The sequence below is a fragment of the Anoplolepis gracilipes genome, chromosome 17, assembly GCF_047496725.1.
Source record: "Anoplolepis gracilipes chromosome 17, ASM4749672v1, whole genome shotgun sequence".
Taxonomy (NCBI): Eukaryota; Metazoa; Arthropoda; class Insecta; order Hymenoptera; family Formicidae; genus Anoplolepis; species Anoplolepis gracilipes.
Genome location: NC_132986.1, coordinates 8,972,171 through 8,987,213, shown reverse-complemented (window position 1 = coordinate 8,987,213; position 15,043 = coordinate 8,972,171). Strand labels below are relative to the sequence as shown.

The window sequence follows — 15,043 nt, the reverse complement described above, 5'->3', positions numbered from 1 at the left end:
AGCAATAATCAAGTTTAAATTTAGTGTTTTCTCTCTTTCTCTCTCTCTCTCTCTCTCTCTCTCTTACTTTTAAAAAATGTTTAAATATTATTCTTAAAAACATATAAAAATAAGAGATTTTAGAAAGAAAGAGGGAGAAAAATATAATGGAAAGAGAAAATTGATTTAACTTAATTTTCATTAATTCTTTTTTATATACATTTTATATATTTCTTTAATCAACTTTTTTTATTGTATAACTTATAATTATCTAAACTAATTCATTAACCTGATTTTTGCCAATCTATTAAAAAAGTAGATCAGATCATTGTTGAGAACCCTCCAATCGTCAAACTATCAAATTCGCCAATTTTGATTCGAACGACGTCATGAAATAAATGCTGGTCATTTTGTCAATTGACGTCATACGCTGCTCTAGAGTTGTTTGTATGGTTGGTAATCTTTCGTGCTATAATCCTATTATCTTTCAAGAGTCTGGGGTGGTCTGGGGCAGTGATAGTTATCCAGCTCGTGACTCTTATTTATATAGTAGACAGAAAAAATCTGCGAGGAAAATATATATATATATATTTTTTTTTTTTTTTTAATATTATATATTTACATTTTAATATATATTCCTTATATTTTTATTTTATTTATTGAAAAAAGGAGAAAATAAGCAGGGTTTAAATTATAAAAAACAGAAAATTGAATGTATACGTGTACATATAAATTAGTTTTAAAGATTGTGAAATTCCAAATATATATATATATATATATATATGTGTGTGTGTGTGTGTGTGTGTGTGTGTATTCATAAACTTATTATATCTTTATTAAGAAATAATTTTTCTAACGTCGAGACATTTGATTTTCCGCTCGGTAAACATGCGCCTCGTGTACCGCGAATCTCTTGTACTTAAAAAGAATTTATATCGTGAGCAAACACTTCGCAAATGTCTCACTTAGCTAACGGGATGGAAAAACTGGTAAGACAAAAAATCTTAATTTCCTTCGTTAATTTTACACCAGGCAACCGCACGCACGAGGAAGCAAGTTGAATTTGTAGATTATAATTTAATTTCTCTTTTACATATTTAATATACATAAACCATTTTCATCATTTAATCTTTGTATTCAATAAGAAAAAATTGTACAGTAAGAAAAATTGATTTTAAATTTGTCGAAGAACTATATCTCATATTACTTTTTTCAATAAGAGCTTAAAATTAATTTAGATATAAATTAAGATTACATAAATTTTGTTTCTATCTTATATATATATATATGACTTAACAATGAAGTTTGTAAAGATAATTTTGATTACAATATATCCTGAATTAATGTTATTTTATTTCAGTAATTACCAAAGCTGTTCAAAAGAGCTCTTAAAACTCTTTAATATCAATTAAAATTATAGTCGAAACTTTTAGTCAAATACAATTGTAACATAAAAGAATAATGTAAATTCCTAAACAATTTGTTCAATTCAAACTTAATTTACGATCAAACTAAGTTTTCTTCATAGAAAATCGGGCGATGTAAATTTCGAACTTGTAAGAGAAAGTCCATCTTCACGTTTCGCAAAGTCATCAAGGCCGCGCAGTCTCGTAGAGTTGTCGAGATTGTCGGACAGTATTCGGCGAACACTGTGTTTAGTGGTTTAAAATTAACCGAGAAGTTCCTATAGTTGACTCAGACCTCTGCAGTAGAAGGGATAAGTTTCGCAGCAGAGAGAGGCTACTTATATTTTTAGAGGGTTGGCAGTAACAAAAGCGACAGCTGACCATTTTACCGAGTCGACGATAAGCTCTTTCCGTTTAATGGCTAGAACGAATTGTTTTTACTTTTATTTGCGTAGCTTGTTTCTAAACGAATATTACGGGATTCTATTGTTTTTTTATTGTAATTTTACTAAATTTTTTATTTATGTTATTAACTAAAAGCTTAATTAATAATCATAAATAGATTAATACACCAAATGGATATATTGTTTTCTCTAATACTTCTTCAAGAAAATTGTGATTAACAACCTCGGAAATATATAAAGTTCTTTAAAATTTAGCGTTGTGTTTAAATGAAGCATGTAATTCTGGCATTTTATGCAATATCAGAGAACTTTGTGTAACATTGCGATTGAGCAAATTCTTTCAATAGTTTGCGCCAATATTGTAGTTCAGTAGTTTCAGCAGAAACATCGATCTCAAAGAGTAAACATACATCTTGCCCAAACAAAGTAATCTTTTTCTCTAACACAGGAATTTCTTGTTCCAGAGCGATAATAATATCTTTAAAATACGTCTAATTTTTTTCTATGTAGCATGTTGCAGCATGTTAAATATTTTTTCCATTCGATTAATGTGTAATTTTTCTCGAAAAATTACACATTTTTACAAATTTCCAATAAAATCATTATATCTTTTATTAAAGATAATCTTTAAATATGTATATATTTACAAAACTAACAATAAATGATTTTTATGAAGACGAAAAATTTGAAATAATTTTCTTTATAGAAAGCAAAAGTAGTTTTCTTTTCTCCAATTTTTATATAAAAAAAATTAAAGAAATTATTAAAAAGATATATATACATATATTAATACCAAAAATTTATATATGTAAAACGAAAAATAATATTTATAATTTATAAAATATGTTCTAATATATACAATATATATAATAAAAAATATCTGATTTTGTTTGTCATATATTACTTTTAATTTGATTATAAGAAAAATACTGTATTTAAAATTTTAGAAACTAAAACTGAACATTCCAGAAACAGATTTTATCAAAGGCTCTCTCCCAACGTGGCGGTGTGCACAAAGTTACTAATAAATTTATTTAATTGGTGTCAAAACATGAATGAATGATCAGCACGTACATATTAATAAAATACATCGTTTCTCTATGAAACTGTCGTAACTTTAGATTTTCCTGCTATCGATTTCTCAGTCTCGCCAAATGGCTCATATAAAAGCCGTGATGATCGATTTAAAACACATCGTTGCGAATTTCTACGAGAATTTGCGAAGCTATGTTGACATATTCGTTCGAGCGTGAAAACAATACTTATTAAAGTAAACAGTAGATGCTTGTCAAGACACTTTAATGAGATGAGATAATAAGTGAAAATGAATCTCGTGTACACTTTATTCAGTACATATTCTCTTACATCAAAGATTATTTCCCTTAAGCATGTAATTTTGTTAAAATTATCCGCGTGATGTAAAAGCGATATTTCGAATACCTAATAATTTTAACAGAAGAGAATTATTTTCAAAAAAAACCTTTCTGAAAAAATACACCAAGAAAGGTAATGATGCGTGTATTCTTTTGAAGAATAGCCATTCATCTGTCACCGAAATAGGTCATACGTAAGAATGACGAGACGCGATGAGCATAAAATGCGACGAGTGTAGCACCGAAAATAATTCTGCTGTTTATATGGCCGCGATCGAGGTGTCTGGCTGTAGGTATAACAAACAGCAAAATAGTTTCACGCATCGCCAATTTAAAAAAAAAACGTTCTTTGTCAAGAGAATGTTTATTCTCTGTTTATCATCTGTTAGTTGATTAAACGCTAAAGTTATAGAAAGTAATAAAAATGATGGGAAAATATAGAAACTATATAATTTCTTTGGAGAAACTAATTTTCCATAAAGATATGAAAATAATATATGAATTATAAATATTTTTGTTAGAACATATGAGAGAGAGAGAGAGAGAGAGAGAGAGAGAGAGAGAGAAAGAGAAAGAAAGGGAGATAAATATACATTTATACATGAAAGAAAATTCTTTACAATTATTAGCATTAATTGACATTATATAGGATTAAACAAAATTGCGTGAAAAAATTACTTTTAAAGTAAAACATCGTCCTTTAAAAGGCAATTAGAAAGTAAACATAATATAACAAGAATAAAAAGAAGAGAAATTAAAACATTCTCAGAAATAGATTGCTCAACCAGTAGATTATACCAAGTATAATTAGCGACTGGCTCTGTTGTTTCTCATGCTACTAATCAAAAATTAACGACTCAGCTTGCAAACGATTAAAGTACGTCTGCGTAAACGCGTTCTCTGTTATTCACATATTATTTCTTATCGTAAGAAAAGATCTTTATCAAAATGGCTTTCAAATTAATCCAATAAAATATTATTTTATTAGAGTTTATTTAAAATTCAATAAAATTAAATAAAAAATAAAATCGTTTTATTAACGTATTACTATAATTTTCTTTAGCTTATTTTTTTCTATTATTCAAAAATTAATAGTACTTTTATTTATGTGTAGGTATTTTACTTTCGCATTGTTTCATAGAATTATTATTTTCGAGAAACAAGATATCCAGGAATGATCATGATTGTCTTGACGACAAAATTAATGCTTGAATTTTTTATGAAAGTTCACAAGGAACGAAATTACGTAATTATACTACGTAACGTATGTATATATATGAAAAACAAGACTTCAAAAGGCGCTTTTTTCCGCAATGTCCGCAGTGGAAACGATACCGGTACCAGCTGCTGTGTTCACACTTTGCCATTATTACCTACAACTGACATTAATCCCATCTCATTTCCTGACCGTTCCACTTTGTGAGGGCAACGAAACTGAGCGTAACATCGGTACGACCTACTTGGTAAATAAAAGTTTCAGCGACAAATGTGCATGCCAACCAATCTTCAACGAATCTCCAACATCTTCTCATTTAACGCTCACATTTACCGTCGAAATACCGTAACTAGAGCCGAATCATATGATCAATTTCTTGAATCGGCTAAATCTTTTAATTAAATTAAATTAAATTTTTTAAATAATTATTTTCTAGAGAGAAATTCTTTAAAAGTACATATTTCAGTTTTGAGGTAGAACTGAAATGCTTAATTCGAAACAGAAGCTAGTCAAAATTAAATATCTTTTATCCATAATAATATATAGGTGTTACATTAAGATATATTTTTAATATAATATTGTATCATTTGAAACATAATCAGATTCTAATCTAATTTAATGATAAAAAAGAATCTATTAACTCAAAAATTAATATATGAATGACTTATATATGTACCTTGCGGTAACTATTGTATTAACAACTCAATAGTAAGACAACGTTCATTTTTCTTAGCTCAATTTCTGGTAACTGTCATTAATACACGTGCCGCATTGATGATGTATGATTTTCGCGAATAATCTCTCCATCTGTACATATATATATTAATGGATTCTTGCTTTTTGTTCTTCTTTCTTTCTTTCTTTCTTTCTCGCTCCGTTTTTCTCGGATCGACATAAATACTATTCTTCGATCCTACGTAACTGGTTAAACTACGAGGGATACCATGTTCGCACAACACCTACGACAATGTCACGCATATATATACACACTGCCCCGGAATAAACTCGCGAAAAAAGATTTATCGACATTCGACGGATAGGAGTAAAATTTTGCCTGAGAAAATAATCCGCTTGGTCTCTAAAATCGATGTTTTGGTTAACGGAAATACGAGCAAATAGACGCTTATAGTTATTTTGGATAACTGCGGGAGTAATTTCTATTAATTCTTTAAACCATAAAATTTATTTTTTAATTTAAAAATATAAACAGTTTTTGTTATAGGATATAACATTTAAAAAGTTCTTTCTTTTAACTCTTAATATTTACTGAATTACATTATTTAATAATAAAACAAATCACACAAATGAATAAGATGAGAAGAAACTTTAAATAATTCGAATTTTTTTGTCTAATAAAACGCACAATTTAATAGCTATTTTACATTTTCGATATACAACCGCATTCCTATAATTTTCTTTGAGATAAAAAAAGAGAAAAAAATACTTGCCCGCGATACAAAGATAAAATATCGTCGCCTTTATGTTCAATGCCACCATATTTTCTCGTCTAAAAAATCGCGATTGCCAACCAGAAACGTAGAAATCGACAAAAAAGTAACAGAAAGATATGCCGCGGCAATAGCTAATAAAGCCGCAAGTTAATGTGCGATATACCGAAAAAAATGCGTTGCTTGCAAACTGCAAATTGCAGTCGGATGCATTTCGTGCTAACGCGTGCTTCTCATAAATTACCCTCAGAATTCACTCGAGAAACATTGCTGAATGCATTATCGCGATATTTGGCTTTTCTTATAGTTAAATCCATTGCTTATTTGAAGGAAACTAATTTAAAAGCGACCATTTTAATGCAGTTTTATCGACAGTACTCCTCAGACTGAAAAAATATTAGAAGGAAATTAATTAACAAAGAACTGTGCTGTGTAGCATTTTTATAATTAAGTTAACAGATCCTTTTTGGAAGTTTTATTCGCTCTATAAAGAAATGAGTTTTGTTCTAGCAGAAAATTCTATTATACTACGTGTACAATTGATTTTTGTTTTGCAATATAACTTTACTGTTAATTGAATAATATCATTGCGGAATAAGGTAAACTTATACAGCGACTATTTTAATATTTCACAAATAGAGATAAAATGCAAAAAATAAATAAAAATACATTAGAAATTTATAAAACTTTCTATGACTTATGTTAGAGAAAAATTTGATCCATAAATTATCTTTTGTTAGAAAAATCATATTTCCTAAATATATATAAATGATTTATATCCTACATATGCTACATATAAATCATCGCTAGATTTCATCACATGAAAACCGTTTTAGGACATCGAAAGAGGGTATCCCTCTGAAAAGGGCACGATATCATTTTCGACATTATGTGTACACACACACACAAGCGCGCGCATATATAGAAATAAAAATAACTGAAGGAAAAACTTGAGGAGAAAACTGTGAATAAAAAGTTATTTAAGAGAATACGTCGAAAAATACAAGAAAAACTTTCCTGAATATATCCATGTATAATAGAGCATCAATATTATATTCTTTGCTTCCAGCTCGTACTAATGTCTTATAAATAAGGGGAAAAGAAGTAGTATGGCATATTTTGCATGAAATAAGCGCGTGTGACATGCATACTATTAGTTCGAAAACAAATTTCGGAGATCAAGATAATCTTGAATACCGAACATCATCATTTTCTCTGCACTCTATAAAACATTATAGAAATCTTTGATATAAATATTTCGTATAAAAAATAAGTATATGTGTGTGTGTGTGTGTGTGTGTAGATATACACACTCACATATATTTGTATATGTATATAAAAGAATACATAATACTACATTTTTACAGCTACAAAAAATTATATAATAATAAAATAATGATATACAATAATATATTATTAATAATTAACGACATTTATTAGACGAATCAGCAAACTAATATTTTAATGTAATGTGTATATATATATATATCATTCAAATTCAATCCAAACGTGCGTTAAATGCATACATATAGTGCAATAGACATCTGATTACCGCAAGATTATTCTGGCCTGCAAATATCGTGCATGATGTTTCGTGCGAAGTACGAAATTGCGCACGTTTCTGTTCGGACGCGCGCAAATACCGCTATTACGCAACGTTATCAAAGAGGTGGCCAGCCATCTCGTTCTTAGACGTCGACACGTGCCAAGACCGACAAGCAAAGAGAGTATCCATCCGAGTCTATGTGAAAAACACCGGTTCGCGAAACTTTCTCGCACCCGACGACACATCTACTGGGAGAACTGCTTAAAAATAAATTGACCGACAGCCGCCCGGCGAGAAATAGATCAGCCGAAGTAAATTAGTTCTCGACTTTAAATGACACACCAGCAGCGACAACACGATGATTTTACAGTTGGAAATTTATTTGGATATCCCCCATGATATCTCGAACTGGTATATTCAACATCGAAAACATGAGATCTTTATAGCGGGCAACATTCGTGATTGATCTGATACTAATTTGCTCCAAGTGTCAAAAAATATTTAAATAAGACTCCTTAGGATCTCGCACTAAATAATAATCGTGCATGTTAAATTTTTTTATTCATATAGAAAATCAAAACTTATATAGAATGAAAAACTTAGTTCGAAAATATATCGTCGCTTACTCTTACTAAAAAGTAAAGAAAAACTGTCGAAGTTCTTAAAATATATTTTGTCAAACTATATGAAAAAAATGTTCTATTATTAAATACATAAGAAGGCAGAGATGTAGGGTTAAAATTAGACAAGTATCCGAAATTTTTTTTTGTGTCTTCACATGAAACATTGATATCGACGGGACATTTATTGATAAAGCAATTAGGAAGAATGCTTTTTTTCCTTTAAATCTGTAAGCAATTAAAAATCATGCAGACAATTAGAGACGTTACTGGTGAGACAAATGACACAAAGCATGATTGCAAATTGAAACAATCGGCAATGTGGGAAACCATAATTGCACGCTAGATCGGCGATGCGGAAATTAGGCAAATATAACACAATTACCATTATATACCTGCGTCACATGTATATGCTACCGTAGCACCGTAGCAACGGATTTGAATGTCGCCAAAGTGGTCAGTCGTGCGAAGACACAATTCAATCAATTCGCTTTACATGTGTACGTGTATTTTCACATTCTTATATGAGTATATGTGTCTTTCTGTATATATATATATATATACACAAATTGAAACATATGTACGCATTATAAATCAAGTAATCGCATTATCAATCTGTTATCGTACCTTGAGTCGTACTTATATCTTAAAATCTTTATAAGCAACTCATTTTTGAAATTATTGAATGTACGATGTAATAATTTAAAGTTTAAAAGAAGTACCGGTAAAAGCTTCTAAATGCATCATTAATCCGTACAGGAAGCACTCAGGAAAAATAATCATTTTATATTTATATATATGATTTAATGAAATAATTTTATCTATTTTTGCTTTCAATTTGAAAATTATATATGTATAATAATATCTGCTAAAATAGTTTCACAATAATTTCGCAATAATTAGGTGCACAGAAAATAAGTCAATACTATTGCCTATTAATCAACAATGAAATAATTCGCTTCTAATCAACATTTTTGTAATATTTAGTTAAGTTGGTAAGTACTTACATTTTTTTTATATTCTTATCAGGAAAGACTCGAAAGTCGCTGTCTGAAATCAAAGACAAGTAGAATCAAGACTTACTATAACTGAAATACAATAATCGAAATATAAATATTTATTTTTTATAAAGTTTAACACTAATCTAGAGAGAAATATGTCCAACTTTAAAATATTACATAGTAACATTAACAAAATATAAATTAACGTAACACGTTGATATTTGAAGACAGATTTTCTATTTTACAATAATATTTGCTTACCGATAATCCAATTATTGATCCAATTAACGCGAAACCCAGTCCGAAAAGTTTTACGACAAGGGCAACTATGAATAACTCGATCGATGAATCAAATTATTATTATCCGCCAAAAGAGATTCCGTCATGCAAAGCGTATGTTTCGTCGGCTTTAACTTAGCGAACTCATGCGATTACTCGGCCGAAATTTCCGATACGCACTGAACGCGAGAGATACCTTTGACGATATTCCGTCGCGACTTTCCATAACATACGCTACCTACCTACATAGCTAGATAGACAACCGTGTTTGTTTGCAATCAAGTTTGGCGCCCTCGAAAGCTCGAGTGTAAACGTTACGGTGAACTACTGACAGTCATGTAACAACAACGCGATTTCTCGCTATTGCTCGATGAACTAGTAACAATGAATACATGATTCGCGCTCGTTGAAACTTTAAATTGTAACAACAACGAAAAACTTTCAGACAACATTTATGGATGATAGCGTAAAATAAAATAGAAGAAAAAACTTCGACATCCTGATGTATAAAATAAATAATATTGAAAATTTATATAAAATTTTTGATTGTATTCAGAAATATTTCAGTACTTTTTTAAAGAGACTGAAAAATACATAGCGTCGCGAAATTTTAGTTTGACAAAGTAATATCAATTTTGTAATTTTTTATTCATAACTTTATTCAATTATTTCAGACACATATATTTCTTCCTTAATTCAGTGATAGTTGAAATAATTTATTAAATTTCTTTTATTCGAGTAGGAGCACACACAGTTCCCATTGTCTGTTTCTTAAAAAAATCTAATAAACGTATATTTTCTTCTTTCTTTTTAGTTTATAGTTTACCATCGGCGAAGCTACTGCGACACAGGATTCGGATGGCAAAGCGGCTCGCGATCCGTCGTAAAACAGCGATACATCGAAAAAGCATCTATGCTGAACTCTCTACGCGTAAACGATAAAACCGATTAGATTCTCTCTGCAAAACGACAGCACGATCGAAGATACAGAGCGAAATATACATCGAGTACAAGGGATCGACGTTATGATATCCGAATTCATTCGGAGATCTTCTAACTTTGAAAGACAACGCAAGCTGTTGACTCGATATCTAACAACAAAGGTGAAAGATAATTCTTTTTTTTTTTTTTTTTATATATGTAAAGTTTGTCACGCTTTTGATAAAGGAGACTCTATCGATTTTTAACTTTTATACATGTCTGCGAAAGACGAGCGAATATCTTTTCTCAATATTCCGATAAAACTATAATTATTCGAAAGGAATGTTAACGGATGCATGTAGATGGGGAAGTTTGTATACACGCATGGAAAGAAAAACAAATTTCAAAAGTCATAAGTAATCTGTGAAACGAATGGTCCGCGTGAGCGTAATTTTAAATCGTGCCTGTATTTTGCATGAAATATTTTTCACAAATAAGTTTGCAACATATATAACAGCTTTTTTACCTCTTTAAAAATATGTATTTTTTATTAATCAAATATCACGTTCATGAAAAAGTTATTTCGTAATTTTTTCTCAATTTTATATAATTTATTAGACTTGCAAAATATAGTCAACCTATTAGCATATTATTGTTATCGATCAATACTTATTAACAGAAAATTAACAATGTTCCAGAGAGCAAAATATTTAAGAATCAAATTAACGTAAAATAAATTATATATAATAACTAATTAAACAAATACGAACGTAATAACGAAGAACTAATTAAAGCAAAAATTATACAAATAATTTGCAGTTATTAAGTTTGAGGAGCGCGAAGATACGACCAAAATTAAAACAAACAGAAGGAAAAGATAAACAGAGACGGACGAAGAACTCGCGAAAGTGAAAATGGTAACGTGAAAAGCGGTGGGATCGAAGAGCAGTGCAAAACCGGGACGAAGTGATAGAGAATCGCGAGATTAAACGATGGAAATGAGCTCGACGACGGTCGCTTCCGATTATTACAATGTTGACAAGTTCGCGAAGAACTTCAGCAACGACAGTAACGATGGGCCGCTCGAATGCAATCAGCAGATCAACACTAACGGTCTGTCTGACTTCATCGTTTACGGCATATTCATCAATCTGATCGGTCTCTTCGGCATCTTTGGCAATGCAATCTCAATGATTATCCTGTCTCGGCCGCAAATGAAGTCGTCCATCAATTATCTACTGATTGGACTGGCCAGGTGCGACACGGTGCTGATTATCATCGCGGTAAGCGTATCTCTCTTAATTTTTACATCTCTTCATCCTTTTGCATTTTCTGCGTAAAAATTATATTTATTTAACTTTTACAGAAAAAGAGAAATAAGATAAAAATTACAGAAATAAAAACAAAAATACAGAAATTGCAATTTAAAGGACTAGAATCAAGTAAAACATAATCTTTATAAAACTAATGAACAAATAATGAATGCAGCAAATAATGGTTTATTTGTGTAAAATTCATTTATTTATTATATTTATATAAGATTTTCTTTTTTGATACTTGGAGGAAATTGCAAAATCATACGAAACAAATATACTTTGTTTAACTTAAAAAATATTTTTACATACTAACATTAACACAAAATTAGATTTTATATGGTAAAATTATTATATAATATCGTAAAATATTGCGCAGAATATTGCATATTTCATAGAAAAGAAATGATCAAAATTAATCTACCTGAGTGGTTAAGTTATTTCTCGCTCTTATTACGAAAAAATGACATGAAACAGTTAGTATATTAAATATGCATCTCACCTCTTACGAGCTTATGTGTTTAAATAATATTATACTATTTTTTAACAAGGGACAGAATGCAGATTTATATTAAATATTTACCAATGTTGATATTTTATTTTATATATATATTGTTTGTCAATATATTTTTTAGTTATTATTTTTTTAAATATTGCTCTTTAAAAAGACAACAAACAGATGAATATTTTTTAATCATCACGTAATATTAAAACGTATTTATTTATTTTACAATACGTTATAAATATTTTATAATTTATTTATTTATTAAATCCGGCTAATTATTCTATTCATTAATATACATGTAAATATTGTCATCTCCACTTTGTATTTTATATATGAAACTGAAAAACATATCTCTCTTTTTTTCTCTCTCCACAAACTTTTTCTCTGTGCGATATAAACAACTGCAACATTTCACTCGTGATCGAAAAATCAATGTTTAATTGGCACACAAGACCAGAACGATTTTCGATGGGATCGTGGAATGCCTTGTGATTGCAGCTAGATGACCCAGCACGTTCACTATCATCATGGCCTGGCACTTGCCAATCAATCACCCACATCCATAGCTAAATAAAATTTTTCAAAAAAAAAAATAACATTTATCATTTTATATTGTTTCCAAGCCATCGAGCTGTATTTCGAGAAGCATTATAACAAGCTGCATTATAACAATATTTTGTTATCGTCATTTTCTATTAACGGTAGCTTTCGAAACATTGAGGATAATCAGATCGAAAATGATATACAAGTCTACTTTTCAGATATAACAAGTTCAATCATGAAGATATCTCAGAGAATTATCATAAACGTCCGGGAACAAGATACAGAAGAGTATTTTATCTCAAGGCAAAAACATTAATAATTTTCAAATCATAAATGAAATTATTTTCATATTACGATATATATAGCGAACAAAATTTATTTAATTTTGAATTAATCTTATTTTAATAGAATTTTAATTTAAAGTTACGAATATAGTTAATGTTAAATATTAAAAAATTGGAACAGAGTTTAATTCAACAAAATGGATTGAATCTAATAAATTTTTGAATCAAAAGTAAATTAAAAGGGTAAGAAAGCCAGAAAATATATAATTGAGTGCACTAGATTAAAAAACTTTATGAAAAGCTTACAGATTTGCGAATGTCAATTTTATTCCGAAAGCAATTAGAGAAATACAGAAAAAGAGAGAGAGAGAGAGAGAGAGAGAGAGAGAGAGAGAGAGAGAGAGAGAGAGAGAGAGAGAGTTTCTTATTACACTCGCCAGATTTTTGTTTATTATTAAAATGTAATTCCGTTTAATTAATACCTTGCACGCGACCATAGATTTTCATTAAGGCGTTATTCCAACTCAGATTCTCCCTGTATCATTTTTATTAACAAATTAGAAATGTAAAACACTTGCCTGTTTATCTACGTTGTATTAATTTGACGATTAATTAATATTCGTCGGAGTAGTCGAAGATCGAAAAAGATTAGTAACATGACGTTTGATAATATTTAATGATATTCAATAACAGAATTCAATTTTCATAAAACGCATAAACCGCAGACTTGTCGCAGTGATTAAATGCAGACCTCTCATTTTAATTTTACTCTTAGTCCTGCATTTTGCACAACCGTAAATTTGCAATATAGCGGAGCTTTTCATTAAAATAAATCCTCTTTATAATGTACATCCCAGTAGTGCGTCCCAGGATTTACTTTATATAATTTAAACTATATCTTTAAACACGTAATTCATGGTTTTATAGATTCTTTTATTTTTGCCTCAAATGTGCATATGTGTTTTTATATATGATCTTACAGATTTTATATAAATTCAAAAATAATGTAAAGAGAAAGAAGCTTGTTATTAATGAATGTAAAAATAATCCCCATAAATTTTGTAATTTGCATGTATTTTTTAAAAGTTTAAAAAAAATGCATATATCCACAGTCAGTATGGTATAAATAAGTTAAATAAAATATGATGGTAGGTGTAACTAATTATGATATATGTATATAAATCAAAAAGTACTACATGAAATTTTGAAAAATATATTATGAAGAAAAATCAAGATACTCTCACAAAAATATCGTCGAGAAAGTTTCTTTCTAAAATATTTTATAACATCAAAATATTGTACATTGTAGAACATTTAATATCGGCTACACGGTATAACTTTCTTGCAAAAATAAAAACTAATACAATATAAAAAAATTGATATCATATAGTTTAAGTATATTTCTTTTTAATTTATCCTCGACAGTATAAATTCATGACTCGGGAAAGGAGAATTAATATTATCGAAAATGCATCACGTATACCTTGGTCAGAATATTACAAAGATAATATGAACTACGCGTCAAGCTTATGTAAATAAATTCCAACGTACAGCATTACCTTTTGTTTCCTGATCTCATGGGTAAAGTCAAGATTAATAGCATTAAACAGTAGAGATCAGCAGAAGCTTCCGGTAAAAGAACTTGGTTGGAGAAGCTCATACACAAGATTCTGTATTAACCCTCTCAAGACTACATTACGTAAACCCTCCCGATTATTAATTCATGTGGAGCGATATATACACACACTCTTCTCTCTCCCTCTCTCTCCCTCTCTCTCCCTCTCTCTCCCTTCTTAATGAATTATTTGTTCACTCATTGATCAAACGTCATGAGCAGAAAGGCACATGTATGAATATGTTATACATATTGAGGTAAATAGCAGCTAGAAAGATTTTATTGAAAAAAAATAAGGAACATGAATCATCTTAAAAATAGAAAATAAGAAAATGGAACATTCTTTAACAAAATCGAAATAAATATCGATAAATTTTTCATTATCCACGATTAAGATGATAGAGTTATAGAAAACTATAGAACTCTAATAATTTGCAAATTAAAACAAAATATCATGAAACTATATGAAAAATAAATATAATGGAAATATTTATTTTCTATTTGATTAAAAGATAAATTTACTTTATTATAATTTTTAATTATACTATTTTAATGATTATTTACTGAAATATGCGAAAAAAATGCCAACG

At 29.3% G+C, this 15,043-nt stretch overlaps 2 protein-coding genes across 8 annotated transcripts in view; one reads left to right on the top strand and one right to left on the bottom strand.

Annotated features, from left to right (window-relative positions):
* Nucleotides 1-9,507, bottom strand: part of LOC140675415 (uncharacterized) — a 73,239-nt gene extending 63,732 nt beyond the window's left edge. Inside the window, exons 1-2 of the mRNA XM_072909875.1 lie at nt 9,255-9,507; nt 9,000-9,042 (exon numbers count right to left, since the gene is read on the bottom strand). The gene's annotated coding sequence lies outside the window, so the exon portion shown is untranslated. The remainder of the gene's footprint in view (nt 1-8,999; nt 9,043-9,254) is intronic.
* Nucleotides 1-15,043, top strand: part of Fmrfar (FMRFamide Receptor) — a 49,616-nt gene that overhangs the window by 23,300 nt on the left and 11,273 nt on the right. For all 7 annotated transcript variants that reach the window (XM_072909882.1, XM_072909878.1, XM_072909880.1 and 4 more), the window contains 2 exons: nt 10,087-10,375; nt 11,013-11,476. In XM_072909882.1, coding sequence (XP_072765983.1) covers nt 11,186-11,476 — 291 coding nt within the window. In that variant the 5' untranslated portion in view covers nt 10,087-10,375; nt 11,013-11,185. The remainder of the gene's footprint in view (nt 1-10,086; nt 10,376-11,012; nt 11,477-15,043) is intronic.